Source organism: Temnothorax longispinosus, chromosome 6 (assembly GCF_030848805.1).
Source record: "Temnothorax longispinosus isolate EJ_2023e chromosome 6, Tlon_JGU_v1, whole genome shotgun sequence".
Taxonomy (NCBI): Eukaryota; Metazoa; Arthropoda; class Insecta; order Hymenoptera; family Formicidae; genus Temnothorax; species Temnothorax longispinosus.
Genome location: NC_092363.1, coordinates 23,390,024 through 23,407,342, shown reverse-complemented (window position 1 = coordinate 23,407,342; position 17,319 = coordinate 23,390,024). Strand labels below are relative to the sequence as shown.

At 40.0% G+C, this 17,319-nt stretch overlaps 1 protein-coding gene across 4 annotated transcripts; it reads right to left on the bottom strand.

Annotated features, from left to right (window-relative positions):
• Positions 1–14: 14 nt before the first annotated feature.
• On the bottom strand, positions 15–16,034 carry LOC139814622 (uncharacterized). Of its 4 annotated transcripts, none has more exons than XM_071781037.1 (7): positions 15,876–16,034; positions 9,405–9,557; positions 7,672–7,772; positions 5,458–5,537; positions 3,259–3,573; positions 2,743–2,880; positions 15–1,444 (listed from the first exon to the last, which is right to left on the bottom strand). In XM_071781037.1, the coding sequence occupies exons 2-7, from the start codon at positions 9,527–9,529 to the stop codon at positions 1,166–1,168; spliced, it is 1,038 nt and encodes a 345-aa protein (XP_071637138.1). In that variant the 5' UTR covers positions 9,530–9,557; positions 15,876–16,034; the 3' UTR covers positions 15–1,165. The 4 variants fall into 4 exon arrangements, with proteins under 4 accessions (XP_071637138.1, XP_071637140.1, XP_071637139.1 ...); XM_071781039.1 differs by having other exon boundaries at positions 2,743–2,877; XM_071781038.1 differs by having other exon boundaries at positions 15,766–15,922.
• Between the last annotated feature and the right edge of the window lie 1,285 nt (positions 16,035–17,319).

Sequence of the window (17,319 nt, the reverse complement as noted above, 5' to 3'; positions counted from 1 at the left end):
TGATTATAGGCGTGTTGTTTAGCATAAATTGCGATATTTATTTATTCACATCGATATGTTACATTATTAAAAATTATTCGTCAATTAGTTAACGGACAGATCATTGCCAAGTCGCATTATCAAATGCGTTGCCTTTCAGTATAGGTAATTCAATACATCACCTTCTCTCCGAATACATATTGTTCTGCACTCTGTACGATTCGATCGATTTATTTCGCGGATTCTTGTCTATATTCGACGTTCGTTACTTTTCCATTATATCGTCGTTGCCTTCGCAGTAAAAAATACAATCTGCCACTATTATTCTGCCGAAATCTCTTGTGATCCGCCATTCTTGTGATTCGTAAGGCAAGCGTTAGTCTTGTAAACCTGTAAACCTGTTTGCAGCGTTAATTCTATCACAACAATGTTGAATCGCGTAGATCAGAAATTCCCAAACTGGGGATGTTCTTGTAGGTATTAACAAGCAAGAACCTCTAAAGAAATGGTGTTGCGCGAAGAAATATAATAAATTTTTTAAGGAAATGAAATAAATTATCTATATTTTTATCTTACTGTTTTATTATAAATGTAAATATACCTAAAGACCTACTATATCGGTTTGCAGACTAAAAAAAAAAATAGAAGGACGCGATGCTCACAAGCGTGGGAATCTCCGAATGATGATGCTCAAATAATAAACCGAATGCTGTAAAATAAACCAGATTTTCGGTAATTTGTTATTAGTTTGCGCTACCCTGCGAAGATGAAAGGTAACTGTTCAGTCTCTGTGTACACAGGTTCGTTGAAGCTCGAAATCCAGATCGGAAGTCTTTCTAGAAACCCGAGAAACGCATGACGTGTGAAATTTCTCTTCAGCTGTCTGAACCACATTCTGGAAGAGCGACAGCACGGCAATTCGTGCGCAGAATCGTGGCTTTTCCCCAAAAGTGTAGAAAAGAAGAAATCGCGTTCCAAGACGAAATTCTCCACTGTATGAATTTCCTTTTTACAGCCTCGTGATTTTTCGAGATTTTATTCCACGAAAAAATCATCGCTCATGCGTTTCTCTGACTCCTCGCGGATCCCGGAGGATCCGCGAACAACGTCCTGAGTGTCCCGGTCGATGAGAAACTCAGGGCGATGCCTCTCGTGCTCGAATGCGTTACTCGGAACGGAATATTCGCTAATGATGGTAAGCCGGGGTGAAGTACTGGGTGCCAGGCGGTGTTCGGTAGCCCGGGTAGGTGCTGTTCAGGGCGTGTTGCGCGAAGAAACCGCTATAGTCCTTGTGCACTCGACGGGGCCTGACAGCCGGACCCCTCGCGAGCTCCATTCTGGCCCGGTTCTCCGCCTCGATCTGGGCCTTCACGGACGCCGGCGGCCACTTCAGGTCCCCTCGCATGTTGCCCGTTGCCGGAGCCTTCGTCGCTGCGGGTTGGGCCTGATACACCGGTGCTGGTACCTGCGGATCAAGAAGACTGATGATTCAAGGAGACTGAAAAAACAAAGAGAAAACGGCGACGAGAAATGTCGAATAAACTTTTACAATATGATCACGTTTTAGATATATACGTTTGTGCTTTGAGACCACTTTTACTTTGCTTCTTCCCTGCTGAAAAATATTTAATCCATCAAAGTCGATAATATTACAATTTTGTTCTATCTTATTTTTATCTTTTCCATCCTTCTTTTGCAATTAATTTAAGCTAATTTTAGTTTTTTTATTGAATTGTATTTACCTATAGATTTACCATAACTCAGAAATTAACTTTTAAGATTTGAATTATCAGTTTAACTCAACTTGTTTTATTTCTCATAGAAATATATTTTTCTGACAATTTTGACGACCCCTCGAAAGACGAAGACACAAATGCATCTATCGTTTGTATACCTAAATAAACATTTAAATTCTATGTTAATTATTTGTTTATATGACAATTATATTAATTGAACAAATGATTACATCTTCTCGCGTATCTTCAAGACGCGAGTTTGGCGCGATCCCCAGACTCGCGAAAATATCTGAAAGGACAGCATTCTCATTAGTGACGCAGGAAACGATTATTCTTTCGAAGTCGAGAATCAGATTCGAAACAGATCGAGCTAGATGCGGGATATTCTTAGAAGTAAATTTCGGACAAGGGAGATGTAATCGATGCTGCGATGGAGTGACGAGGACGTATATTTAACGGCTGATATGCTGCCAAAGGCAAACTCTCACTGAGGAGAGCTTGCGCGAATATACTCTCGCAAAAATATTGTATCGCACCGCCGTTTCTCCGGTGTTCTTTCGTCGCATCTCCTGGGCAACCCACGCCCGATATTAAACGCGTGATGTTTTGGAGGCGCGCGTAATATTTTACCACGTTATTCTTAGCCAGATCAAAGTCACGCGCGGGAGGTGTAACATAATCTCGAACATACAAATATGTTTATTAACCCGTTCATTGCCGAATCCTCCCGTGATGTAACACAATGTTCCGCGCATATGCGATCCCGACTTCCGATATTCGCTTCGACGGATTTCAACACCGGATTGAATCGGCATGCAACGAATGATCAAAAACCAAAAATGTGCGTGAAATGTTTTTATGAAGCAAGATAAAGAAACTTAACAAATATATATATTTTTTTTGCGAGCAATAATTATTTATTAATATTTATTATTATCAGTTATATTTATATATAATTGTTATTGTTATTACACTAATTATTTAGCGGCGAAATAAGTTCTCCGAGCTCTCGCTACCAAACTCTCACCTGCGAGATAGGCGGCTCAGGACGAAGGACGATAGTGGAGGGTGGTGCTTCGAACGCCGCAGGGGCGGTTGTATAATAGCCGGATGGAGTCTGCTGTTGCCTCTGCGGTGCCCGGTCGTAGGGATCTTGGGGATGCTGCTGAAAAAAAACGCGGAGAACGCGTTAATCTGCAGATTCAGTTCACTGTCGTGAGGGTGTCACACCCACGCGAAGACATCTACGACCGTACCAGTTGCTATTCTGCAAATCTCCCGAAATCCTATCCTCGCGAAACTTGGCTGAAAACGTCTCACGACTCGTGCGAGAGAGAGAAAGAGAGAGATAGGAAGAGAAAGAGAACACATGCGTGACCAATAATTTATCTCCCACATAAACAACGACGGCGACCGATGCTTTTACAAGATCACAAGCGCGTTTGCCACGCGCCGTCGTTTCTTACCGAGAATCACCGGCTCTTCTTCCAAAATTGCGGAGGACGACCTTCATCACAATCACATCCATGCGAGCATCACTTACCTGCCAAGACTGGGTCTGCTGTTGCTGTTGCTGCTGCGGCTGCGGTTGCTGTCGATGTTGGCTCGGAAACGGGGGATGCTGCTGGGAGAGCGGCGAGGTCGCCGGGGGTGTCACGGGCGCCCAGCCCCTGGGGTTCGTCTGTTGCTGCTGGTAGTGCGAGGGCTGTCGCAGGAGCGTGCCGCCAGGACTGACCGGCGACGGGGACGACGGGACGGCGCTCTGTGTCGACGACCGTGCGACCGTCGAGGGCGGTTGGGGTGACGGACCTGACGAAGGACTGCTCTGGTACGAGCCGAGATCACCGTGCCCACGGGTCTTACCGGAGGAAAACAGATAATTTTGTAGGCTCGAGCGAACGCACGGACCTGGTGTCTGTCGTCTCGAAGAGGATGGGGATGATCGCGCGCGTGTTTGAGAGAGGATGACGCGCACAGATTTACGAAACGACGCGATATATATAATCATATGTATGTCTATATTAATAATTTTATTTAAACTATCTTTTTCTCTGTGCCGAATATTCTTCAAGTCCTTGACGTTATTAACACAATTTGGACAATAAGAAATTAGAAGCTGACAGTTCTATGGAAGTTGAAACTTACAATTGAATAATAGGACGGAAAGAAGATTTATGAAATGGATCTATATAAGATAAATAATTAATTTAATAAATGATTAAATTATCAAAGAGTGATCACCGAAATTTGAATTATAATTAAATCTATAATAACAATCTTATGTCATTATATATAAAATAGAATGTGAAATACTTTGACGGGAGTTAGAATAAGATAAGAGAATAAACTCTTTCCAATAATTATATAATTAATTCATCTTTATCGATTATTCAGATTAATTATTAAAGTAATTCTTCGTAATCTGGCCGCGATTCGCTCGAGCCAAGCACCGTCGGTTTTATCAAAAGGGACGGGCACCAATTCGACAACAATCTATCGTTTTCGTTTCGTTTCCTGCAAATAATTCATCGGTGGACCTGCCTCGACGACCGCAATGGTGGGCGTATTCGCGCGTTCAAGAGCAATATCGGTTTTGCTCACGATGATGTTCGGGTGTTGTTTCACATCGTAAACTTTTCTAACGATATCGATATTCACTGCGTGCACGACTCGTCGCGAGTCAGAGATGGAACGACACTTCTTCGTATTGACTTTTCATTTAATAAATAACATAACAATATAAAATATTGATCGCTATAAAATTGTTACAAAATTTCAGATTTTTTCTTGAACGCGATAATATTTTAATCAATTTTTTTTATTTGCAGTTTAATTTTCCCGATATTTAGTGACAATTAAAAAAATTAAAAAGATGAGAATTAAAAAGATAAGAATCGGCTTCAATTTCATCGAGGAGAACGTCGTCGGCCAAGTTTGCTGACTTAATTTAGATACTCGCGCTGTGTATATCGTTATATTTGTTCTCCATCTCTGCTCCGAGTGAAACAGGGTGCTGATACGCATACACAGAGAGGAACGAACGTGAACAATACATAAAAGAAACACGTAAAGAACATCGTTGCACTCACTCTACACGCATAGCAAAATGCAGGAGAAGCTATATCGCTCTAAATGGAGATAAATAATATTACGAAAAAAATGCATACAACATGTAGACAATCAAAAAAATTGATATTTATAAGTGTCGTGTGTCTCCGCAATGCAAAAGTGTCCGTGTCCTTTCGGAGGTACTTAAAATTATCGCGATCTAAGAGTTTGCTCGATTATGTTCGTCTATACCCTCGTCTCCTTCGTAATGAAATGACAAATGTTGTTACGGCTAAGAAAAAAAGCAGCGAGGCGTTTATGTCAAAATTTGATTTCTATATTTTTGCTTGTAATATTTTTGTAATTATTATTATATATGTATATATATATATATGTATATATGTATATATATATATATATATATATAATAAGATATTATATAAGAATCACTATGACGCAATTAATTCCTTTTTTCCTCTTCTTATTGATATCTTATTATATGGTAGTCTTATTATAATATCAATTTCACTTTCAATGTATTAATTTACGTTATCATACGGAGAAAAGAAGAATTGCAAATTTTATTTACCGCTGCCTTTTTTGCCGTATCGCAGCAGCGTAATAATGGGACAACGAAACCTGATTCTTTAGCGCGAAAATATGTACACGCATATCTGTTTATCCGTGATATTACCTTCGCTTGGACGGGAGCTTGCTCTACGTAGTCGAAGTCTTGATCCTCTGGAGGCGGTGGCCAAGCTACTCGTTTGAGACCTAAGATAATAATAGAGTTTCGTAGATACAAAGGCTCGTTTGGCGCGACTAGGTTCTATGAAATTTCTTCGTTTACGACCGCGATATATATTTGTATTAACCAATAAAAATCAGAGACCAATTCGCTTAAACAACATATGACTTACATAACAAATAATAACATACGAGAATATATATTACGTTCTTTAGAGACGAGATTTAAACGGAGAGAATGAAAGAGTATTTTTGGATACCAGACATCTATAGATTAAATCTGAGAAAATAGATATCGTATTACCAGATTTTTTTATTCTAAAATTGTAAGGCACAATCGATTCCGATCGACGGTAAAAAAATATCACTCATTTATCTGTCACTAACGTCGTCAATCACCAGTGTCGCGTATATTCGTTCAATCGCAATTTCTCATCGACGCTGTCATCAATTTTCCTCAACGACGCACTTAATCCAACTTTATCTCATCACAATGGACGGATCGTAGAAGTGTCGTCCTTTTTCTGCAATTTTTATCATCCCGCCAAAATAGTGACCTAATGACGTGCAATTTTAATTTAACTGTGTCACACAGCTTTCGTATCATATATCGATCGCGTGCATCGCGATGAGGGTGTCGCAACACGAGCGGCCGAGTATTGCGACATCCGTATATGGGGTCGCGCGTCGTTAATCGCGCAAAGTGCGACGCGAACACATATTTCCTGGCAACTAATAAACCCTGCCTGGACTCTATAATGCGTCCACATACCGATGCGATTCCCAGCGAGCTTGCTGGTTCAGCCGCGACGGTGAGGAGAACGCGACTCTGCCAAAACGCAAACCCGCCAACTACTAACCGCTATGGCGGAGAGGCACCTGTACCTTTCATTATCGTGGAAACTAGCTGGCTACCGATTTTAGAGCCTTTCTGGTAACCGGCCAAGGAGTGGGGTTTGACATTGTGCCCGATCGGGGAGGGGCAACCCGCGCCCTTGAGGAGGGTCGCGAAAAATTTCCCGGGGGATCTCTACATATCGCTACACCCACCTTAATAATTCAGTGGACAAATAACAACGATCGTAAAATGATTTCAGAACAATAAATCTCAATATTTCTTCATACAATATGTACATTTAGACATGATTATACTTAATTAAGTATATACCATTTATATAACTTAATCTAAGCGGATTCTCGTTTTAACAGCAAGGCGCAGCATCTTTCTCGGCGAATTTATCAAGAGATCCCAAATACGCGCGCTTGACATTCGGACACAATGAGTCTCTGATCTAATTAGGAACAATTTTTAGGGGTGAATTAATGCGGCGCGCTCGACAAAGGGGACCTTTCTTGAGCACAACGCTCGGCGTTCGGCGGACTGAGAGGCTCGTGTGCTTTGCGAAAGCGCGTTGCCAATCTGGTAAACTCCACGTCTTTGAGCCGCGGCCAGAGAGTAACGGTTGTGTCATGCTAAATTGAAAACGTATTGCCAGCGATAGCGGCATTAATTCAGGGAGCTCATGCCGTCCTCGACCAGGTGATCGATGACCGAGCCATAAACAGTTCGCGAGGATATTTGCACCTGGTGAATCATCGCCGCTCTTATGACGAAGTGATAGACTTTAGCGCGTGGATTAAACGCAAGCGGACAGACACTTAACCGTCAGTTACCTTACGTTTTCACTACCCGTTGTTACCTCACCAGGGTCTGAGAGACTCCTGTCGTCTTCTCCAGCTTGTATCTTTAAGATAAATGCATCAATTTGACATCTCCTTTTTTTATCGATACATCTTTTAAAGATCTACAAAACTGCGTAAGTTAGATTATTCCAAATTAAAAAATGTAAATGCTATTTAAAAAAAAAAAGAAAACTTGTTTTTCAGAAAAAGCGAAAAAATTTGCTTTTTTTCAAATTGACGTAGTACTGACTAAAAAAAGATACAAGGGTTTTATGAACGTTTTAAAAACCCTGCACGTTTTAACAACGTGCAGGGTCTCTTAGACCCTGGTGAGGTAACTAAGGGTTAAATATGTGCCACACGTCAATCTGTCGTTAAGTCAAACTGTAGACGTCAGGAGAATGGTATGATCTTCCTAATCCCAAATTATACCTTCTAGGAACGTATAATTGTCGAAGAGGCACATTTCTTCACTTACCTGGTTGACCTCCGCGCTGTCTCGCTTCTTCTTCTTCGAGCAAACGTAGAACCGCGCTGTTCTGCAAATTTGCTGGCTTGGTCAACTGGCTGAAGTCGATCCTGGAAAGAGAGAACTCCACGTTTAAGCTCGGCTTGTTAATAATATCTCGAATGCTGAAGAAATATTCATTCACATAAATAAAATAAAACAATTTCTTTTTGTTTTTATTAGCTCCTTGAAGAAAACGCCGCGACAAATGTGGATGAAACGTCGATTACGTATATGCTTGAAGTATTTGCTTTTACAGAATACATGCATAACAGATAATATAAAGTATGCATTATAATTTTATGACTGGGAAAACGATATCTTTTCTGATAGCAATGACGTTTACAAACATTTAAAGCCGAATTTTTACAGTGAAAGAAAATATAGAAAATCTTCGCTTTATATGTTTGCTTCTATCTTTCATTAAGAACATTAAGAACTTCACTTTTACTATCCATCATTCCATTCATTATCGGTGAAAGTCGAATATTAGCATTGAATAGAATGCGAGGTGAAGATTCTCCCTCGGATTCTCCGTTCGCGTCGACAATTGAATCGTGTAGAATCGCGAGAGAAATTGTTATAAAGTCGGTGAACGAAATCGTTAACTTGCAGAAAAAAAGAAAGAGAGACTACTCAAGCTCGCGGTGAAGAAAAAATTCGCGGATTTAGCGGAATCCGCAGATCTTAGGAACCGGTAACCAGTGGTCGGATCGTCACCTCTTCGTCGCGATCATCTCGACAGGAGGGAATCCTGAAGCGACAAGGATAAGGAGGACGATGACGACGCGGCGAGGAGAAACGGAGCGGCGCGCGTCCGCGGTCCGTCAAACGCGAAACTAAGTCAAGTACGAAGACGCGACGCGGCGGCAGCGGTGCGAGCCGCTTCGCGCAGGCCGTTTATTTCCAACCGGCCGGTGATTCGGCTCACCGAAAATAACTGACGTCGCGAGTGGAATCGATGCCGACGGCCGTCGACGGCTGATTCATGCGACCGGCGTCGCGTCGTCGCGCGACCGACCGACATCGGCCGATACACGGGGATGATCGCACGACCGCACGACACGTGAACCGCGCGGGGTCCGACGTCTGACGCTCGGTGATTGACGCAAGGTGGTCGCCGCGTGGTTCACGATGTTCGAGAGTTATCCGAGTCGATCGCGACGATCCAGAGAATGGATTGGAATCCGGTCTAGAATGAATCGAGGGCATGTTATTTGAACTGAAGTAAATAGGATAATTCCTCGTGAAACTAATAATTGTTCTAAAATATTTAAAAAGTAAAAATTTGTGGAGTTTGATGTAATAATTATCTATGCCTAAGAAAGACAATAATAAGTGGTTAATTGATCGAGTGTGTGTTGTTCGAAAGAGAGCGAGTTGAGCGAATTACAATAGATCCAGATCGTTGTAAAGCGAAGACGTTTAGACGCATAATCTTTTCTTAAGTTTACCAAATAAATCCTTCTTTTCTAAATACCGATTTGTTCTTTCCGATAAACCGGCTTCAACATTCTACATTCTTATATATATTTGATAGATATTTAAATACTAAAAACCAACGATTGTAAATTTATTGCTGTTATATTCTTTTGTAAAAGTTAATTTTTAAGATCGTAAGATGATTTTAATGTTTTACTTATTCCATATGTATCTTCTTTATATATATATATATATATGTATATATATGTGGTATAACTTACCCGACTGCACCGTTAGCCAGAACTTGAGTCTGCCTATCCAGAGTCTCCTGTATCGCCTGTGGCGAGTACAAGTTGATAGGAGAGTTGAACTGTTTGTTCACAAGTCTTGCTTTCTGGGTGGTCATGTTGATGACTTAATCTATTCTCGAATTACTGTAATATTAGAAAATATTATTGTAGGAACAAAATATGCAAAAGCGAAAAATGTTAAGCGATATTCTAGGGAGTTATTCCCTATAAACCATAAATAATTAAGTTTGACTATTTCAACCTGACAATTGAGGAACATTTTTCAAAGAAAATCCTTCAAGAAACCCACTTTACTTATTACTTTATTATATAAATACGCATAAAAAATATTGCACATAAAAAAATCATAAATTGCACGTTATTATCTAAATGTTACCTACTACAAGGAAATTACTCGCACAATTAGCACGATTTTGTCACTTTAAACCGTATGAGTTCACATTTTATTTTCAAAATTCTATAGTTATTGAGTTTTACGAAAACACTTCTCAATTATATGAATAACATAATATTAGTACAACTATCTTACTACGAATTGATAGATACGATGAAAACTATCCTAGTTCGAGCACATATATTTTCCCTCGTTTGTCGTAATTTCGAAGGAACGGTAGCGTATATTACTTATATAATATTATTTTCCTAAGTGTGCCGCAAATGGTACGCGCGTCATTAATCTGCCACCGCCGCGCTATTTGCACGCGAATTCTGCCAGAATTTATCAGATCCTACATCTATGTATATGATGCAAATATGCCTGACGAATGAAAACTGAGCGCGGTAATAAATAACAAAGGCAATTTTTCGTTTTACATGCAATAATCAGCTCTGCTTGGCCTTCCTCTCATGCGCGATTGGGGATAACGTATGTTTACGTTGGCACGTTTTGCGCGCATCGATAAGAGAAATACAAAAGTTGCAAGTGAGGACTGAGCATGATTTATCATAAGCTTATAAAAAAGGTAAAAAGTCATATATTATTATTAATTTATTATCATATCATAACTCTTTACTTGCGTTAAATTTTCATTTTTCATTTTATTATCATATCTTGCAGAAAATGCAGACTGTCAAAGTAATTTAATAATAGATACTAAAATCGATACAATACATGATGAAAAATACACAGAAAATGGAAAAAACTTTAGCTGATGTTAAATCTTCTTGGCAGACAACAACGCTAAACTGACGCGAATAAAATTAATTAATAAATTGCCATGAAGAACGACATTCATTAATCTGTCACGATGCGATAGCGACGAATTCATGTAACGTAACGAATGGTGCATATTCCTGTCTCGACACGAATATGAGTCACGCGTATACTCCAATTCGACCGTAAATCATGCGAGGCTGAAGAGCAAATTTCGGCAAGTGGGTCACGAGCTATCGTTTCCCGATGGTCCTTCGACGATCGTTCCGCGATTGTTTGATGGTTACTCGATTCCGCGGGGTATTCTACGGCTCGCTAGAAAGCGCGTGGCATTAAATTCCCGGCCTCGTGCCAAGAAATCCGTGGCAGCGCGCGCCGTTGAAATATATCACGCGTTCAATTCGGAGTAAAGGAGAGAAAATAATCGACGTTCCTCGCGCGTAATCTTGTCTTTCTCGCATCTATAAAACGAAAGAATTCAAAATTGCTCCCTTTCTCCTCCTTCTCTATAAATCGTTCGGTAGAGAAAATAAACAGGCGCGTTTTCTTCGAACTTTACACTTCGTTCCTCGCTAATTTTTATCTCACTGTTGATACAGTTTCTGAAACTGTGCACCCCGATTAACCCGAGTCGCACGTCGCGGGTCGCCTTCAATCGGTGACGAGACAGTGTCATCGCGAGTTCGCTGACACACGTGCGCGTGTCTTCGAAATAGCCAGGCACTTTCCGTTTATCGCGTTTGCGTAAAAAAAATGCGTAGAAAATAACCTTTTGCTTCGCCAGTAATAATTAACAAAATAGTTATTTAATTCGGCCTAACTGGTCATCTTTATTGTCACGACGTTTCGATCGGTAATTGGTATAATAGCCACAGTTTTACCGTTATGATTTAGATTATAGTACTTGATAAGGATCAAAACCGGTGGTCGAAACGTCGTGACAAGATTAACATTCAATATATTAAAGCTGGCCAGTTAATTAGATCGAATTAAACAACTATTTTGAAAAACATTACATGTCGCGAAAGGTATCTTTATCATTCCCTCGCCGCGTCTCTTTACATCCTTCACACAGTTCATATTTATATCTATTCACGCGTAACTATTAATTAATTTTATTTAATTCTGGATAGTCTCACAATCGGAGGCCAATGTGGCGCGCAAAATCTTTTTTCAAGGTTTCCCGTTCTGATTTATCAAGGTCGCAACGCTTTTTTTAAGCAGGATTATGTCCGTCCTCTCCTATCTACTCGATAAACATCCCGTATTTTTAACGATTCTGTTATGAATCTTGTTTCTTCGCTTAAAGAAGCACGATCAAGTAAGATTCATTAAATGTCTCTTCTCGCGGAACTGCAGCGTTCTATTTCTGATGCATTTTCCTTGCGATTTCGCATACGTTTCGCATTTTATTCATAACTTGGAACGTATTTATATCCCCTAGTCATAAACACGAAAGCTACCGTTCTCACGTTTCTTCCTTTCCGCTGAATATCTCATATAATTTAAGACACGTTTGCGCGCTGCAAAATCACCCGCGGCAATAAATTTTCGTAGCAGTTACGTGTTTAATATCTTTTTCTCGTATATACGTCTAACATTTCTAAAGAGAATTGGCAATAAATGTTCGCTCATATAATTATCAAATCTCATCTCGCTGAGAAGCTTCTAAGAACGGTTGTTTACTATTCTAACAGCACGGACAGTTACTGTATTTTATTTAAAACAAAGTTAGAAACAAATCTTCAAAAACTAGCCGTTATCTCTCTAATAATTAAAGCCTCTTTCCCTGCCTCTTCGATTTGATTACGCTCGATTGGTACCTGGACAAAACATGGACCTGGTTTAACATCCGAAAACCGCGGATTCTCGCTGACGCGTCCCTGCTGGGCGGCCACCGGTGCCTACCGCGGTTATTTTTGCCTACAAAATTCCTCCGAATATATCTACATCGTCCGCAAAATCTCTACTTCTTCCCCCTCCTGCGCCGAGCTAGTCCTCGGAGCCCGCGCGCACTTCGCGGGTCGTATTGAATTACATTAAAGCTCGCACGTCGCGAGAAAAATCGGCTGACATCGATGTCGATCTAACAATAGCGCGTATCAACCCGCGTTGTCGTTCAATGCCGAGGTTGTTGACGAATTCCTCGCGATGTTTTCATGTTAAGAACCACGTGAGTTTTGAAATAAACACTGAAATACAGAGCACTGTTTAAAAGTGCGCTTGTACGAACGATAAGTGCTGGTCTACGACCTTGCTTTAAAGGATATTTAAGCTCTGAGCTCTAAGTCGTAAGAAATTGACCAATCACAATGGAATGTGAGGAGAATACTCGATTGTGATTGGTCAATTTCTTACGGGTTAGAGCTTAAATACCCTTTAAAGCAAGGTTGTAGACCAGCACTAAAGATTGGTCCCCCATCACTCTAATCAGCGAGATGATCCAGTAATATCTAATTCTAATAGATTTATGTCTATTTCCACCAATGTAGATTAACTTTAATTTCGGTTTAACTTACTCTTTATCAATACCGTTTTGTGCGTCGTGCCGTCGGGATCTCAGAATCTCTGTGCAGATTATACATTTTTCTCTGTGATGTTCACACCGCATTTATATACCCGCCTCGCTTGGCTTATTCTGATGCATTTGTTCTCCAGACTACTTGATATGGATCTAGTAGTCTTTTTCAATTTCGTTTCTTGAAATCTCCAAGCAGGAAACTTACCACTTTGGAATGAAGAACTGTGCAATATTTTAATTTTATTCGTCGTTTGATATCGCTAAAGATGGCTCGATCTATGAGCTGAAACGTTCGATTGTATTTCATTTGGAATGGATTTGGAATAAATCAGTGATTCTGATCATCTACGCACAGATAACTGCGTTTGACTCTCATAGCCATCCTATTACGAATTTCCAATTTCGAGAGTCCTAAATTATTATTTTATTACTTTTTATCTTTTTCTAATTCTAAGAATTGGAAAAAGATAAAAAGTAAACTAAACCGAGATTAAAATTAATCTACATTGGTATAAATGGACATTAAAGATCAAATAATAGCTAAACGGAGAAGCTTTCGGGATCGAACTCGAAAGCGCGATTATCGAAGCAATGTTTTCTTTAAAAAATCTGCGAAAATGCATGGTGACAACTGGTTTTCGCGTATCCCGAAATCCACGGAGAACCGGCCGGTTTCCTTTACATAACTCGCATCTATTCCAAGCTACGACGGCTTTTGGATGACGGCGTTTGCTCGACGTCGCGGCCCCGCCGAAACTCTCGTCGACTTCGCGCGTACACCGTGCCAGATCTCCGTGAAAAAGAAAGATCACGCGAAACGCGATCGATTCCTCGAGATTCTCGATCGTTTCTTCTCGCAGAGCGGAGCACGGAACTAACGAGCGCCGATAATTGGCTGCTGCGTCGGACAAATGTGATAACGCCGCGATAACAATACAATTAAAAATTATACTTAATATTAAATAATTATAAATAATAATTTAACTAACACTCTCTGAAAGTGTGATTTTGCTGATTATCCGACTAATTTCCAGTTTAATCAAGATTCTTCATCGCGATCCTGGAAGAACAGACTTCAACCTTCTAAAAATCGATTGTAAAAACATCGAAATTCAATTTCTTAATAAAGTTATTTTAATAAACACTTGTCGGAAGGATGAAACGTTATGTGTGTTCTGCGAGTAGGAATAGCATTAGCCACTATGTAAAGGATTGTCAATTTACCAAAGATTGGTTTATAGAATTAGGAAGAAATAATAGATAAAATATAGAATAATGAATTAGACAGAGTTAAAGGAAAGGTGTTGAAACAATTATGGAAAGAAAAAGATTCTAAAGTGAGGAAGAGTAGATAGGACTATAAGTATTAAGGTTGCATGAAAGGTATGAGTGAGTTAAGTTATTTTGTAACCAAGTCCACTTTTTTCTTTGCATAAGCTAAAGTTAATAAAGATTGATTGGTTGATAATAAATACTCGTTAATTGAACTCGACTATTTTTTTTTTGCAGAGCTATGCTCGCAGAATTTTCGTGTGCCACGAGCGGGTGCGGGGAAAAGGTGATTTTTTCCACATTCCGGGGTTATTTCGTCAACGTGTCGCCTATTTCTGGCCGATTGTTTCAACGATACGATTGCGTATAACAACTTTTGGCCGTCCGGAGTGTTGTGACGGATTCACCCGCGTTGGTTAAAACTATGCGAATAGACGGGGCGGCGCGCCGAGAGAGCGTTGTCGTGTAAATTTCAATCACCACCTCATCTACAAGTCTCGATGTATTCTCAAGAATGACGTTGAACATCACGTTTTTTGGCTGGACGAACCTGCCTCTATACTCTATACAATACGTCCCGCTGACTCACGAGTTCGTAGCTAAATTCGAGACACTTCTTTGACGTAAACGATCGTTGTGCTTTACACTTCATTTATAATTGTTTATTACGCTCTGCACGATTTATGTTTTACGAATTAATTATACAAAGACATAATTTACGCGCAAAGTAGGACAGACGTGGAGATTAATTTTCCTTGATATTTTATTTAAGTACCTAATACGATTCTGAATTTTAAACCGTTTCCTCGAAAAATTGAAGAAGAAAGAAAATTTTGGAAGCGTTCCTATAATTATATAGAGATCCGCAATTAAATCGATTTAATTGTAGATCGTTATTAACAGAATCGATAATTTCTATCCCCGTTGATTGTAATTGATTACCAACAACGGCTTGGCCTAGTTTCTCTTGATAAATTAGGCGGTTAAACGCCAAGATGGTAATTGAGTACGACAATTGTCTTGTCAGTTAAGTTGCCAATAATAGGAAGGTGGTGTGATCGATTGATCTCTAAAAATCTCTAAAATGAGGTATCTGTGGAAAATGATTTCATCATTTCTGAACCTTTTTTCCAAATCTTAACTGTACGCTACACAATAATTTATTTTAATAAAAAATATATAGACATTTGTCGTGTTTGTTCTCTTGAATTTTCTATCCCTCTTTTTATTTTCTACACCGTTTCTGATTTCTGAATTCCTACATCCTTGATATTCCGTTATCAATTTTTCACGCTCCCCTTGCACCACTACTTCGATCTTTTTCCTGCGATTTCATCTCATTCTAACATATCCTTCACTTATTTTCCTCAGTTTTTCTGTCCCACCTGATTTCCCGTGTCCTCATCTGCCGCGGATCTCTTCCTTATTCGCGGAACGCGATCAACGAGATGGAGACGACGACATGCGTGGTGCAACGAGAGAACGCGGCACCTACCTTCGCGCTGATATACGTGGAGCACGCGGGTTCTCCTCGGGTGGCGAAACACACTGGACCCACGGAAAAGCGAAAGCACCGGAGAGCAGCAGAAGACAACCATCGTCGGCCCCCTCCCTCACCCGGAACCGCCGCCGAAATTGTTCTGGCCCCCCTCGGCACCTTCCTCCGCTTTCGGTTATTTTCGACCCCCGAGATGCTCTCTTTCTCTCCCTCTTCGATCTCTCCCGGTATTCGGCGGATTTCTTGGCAATCGCGCGCGGGAAAGCCTCACCCGCGTGTCGTTTCCGAAAATCTCGTCTACGCGATCCGATCGTGAGCCTGATCAGAACACATCGCAAAAAGATGTAAAAAGCTTCTTTTCTTCTTTTTTATTTCGAACATAATATTTGAGCGACTGACGTGTGAAACATAAAATCGCATATGAATCGCGCACTCGTTCATCAGCAGTCTTTTTGAAAATATTAATATCAATAATTGCTATATATAAAAGTGTGTTATATTGATAAAATTATTAATAATTAATAATTTATATTCTACATTAAAAAAAAATCTTTATTTGCAAGAAAATAGATTTCTTTAAAAGTTTCCGTAATTCAAAGAAGTATTATAGGTAGATATAATTTTCAAGAAAATATTTTAAACTCAGAAAAATGTTTTCTTAAATATACCCAATTTTGAATTAAGGAAATTAAATTCAAAGAAATATAGTTTCTTGCAAATAATAAATTTTTTTTAATGTACACAAAACTGTCAACTTAATCCGTTGCGTACATACTTAACAATTTTTTCGTTCGTCGCGTTCATCAAAAGATCCATGCACGCTTAATAATTATCCTGCTCGAGTGTTTTTTATCTTGCTAGCGATTCGAGACGGAAATTGACTGTATACCCACGTAATATCCACATTCGATAACTCCGAGAAGTTACGTTTGCCGACTATTTGGCGCAACATTGTTAAGTATATTCTACGCCGCGGAGAATTGAAGGGCCGCCAGCGCTCGCAGCCGGTAAATCGTAACGTTTTGTGTAACGTAGCGCTCTCGCTCTAACGCAAACGAAAATAAATCAGTCCGAAGTGGCATCGTGCTTTCGCCTTGTTTCCACAGTCTGTTCCGGTTTATGTTCCGACGGCGAAACGCGATATTACGATTCCCACGACATTTCCCACACAGCACACTTTATCTGAGGGACGTTCTACAGATAAAGTGGGATATCTCAATAACCGGTGGATATCCAGTGGATATTTAATATCCGGTGGATATCCAGCGGATGCACAAATGTCCCTCAAAATATCCTGTGCTGTGTGGGTTAGTGTTCGAATCATTGATACTGCCATTGAAAAAACGCCTGAGATCAGAATCGTTGTAATAACGATGTTATCAGTAAACAATTTACGTTTATCAGCAGACAGATATTACCATTATTACGAAATATATGACTT

Bases quoted from the DNA above. Each gene is read 5' to 3' on its own strand.
- LOC139814622 (XM_071781037.1), bottom strand. From the start codon at position 9,529: ATGACCACCCAGAAAGCAAGACTTGTGAACAAACAGTTCAACTCTCCT. The intron at 3,574-5,457 runs GTAATATCACGG...TCCTCCGGTAAG, and splicing joins AAGCTCCCGTCCAAGCGAAG to ACCCGTGGGCACGGTGATCT. The intron at 2,881-3,258 runs GTAAGTGATGCT...GTTTTTTTTCAG, and splicing joins AGCAGACCCAGTCTTGGCAG to CAGCATCCCCAAGATCCCTA.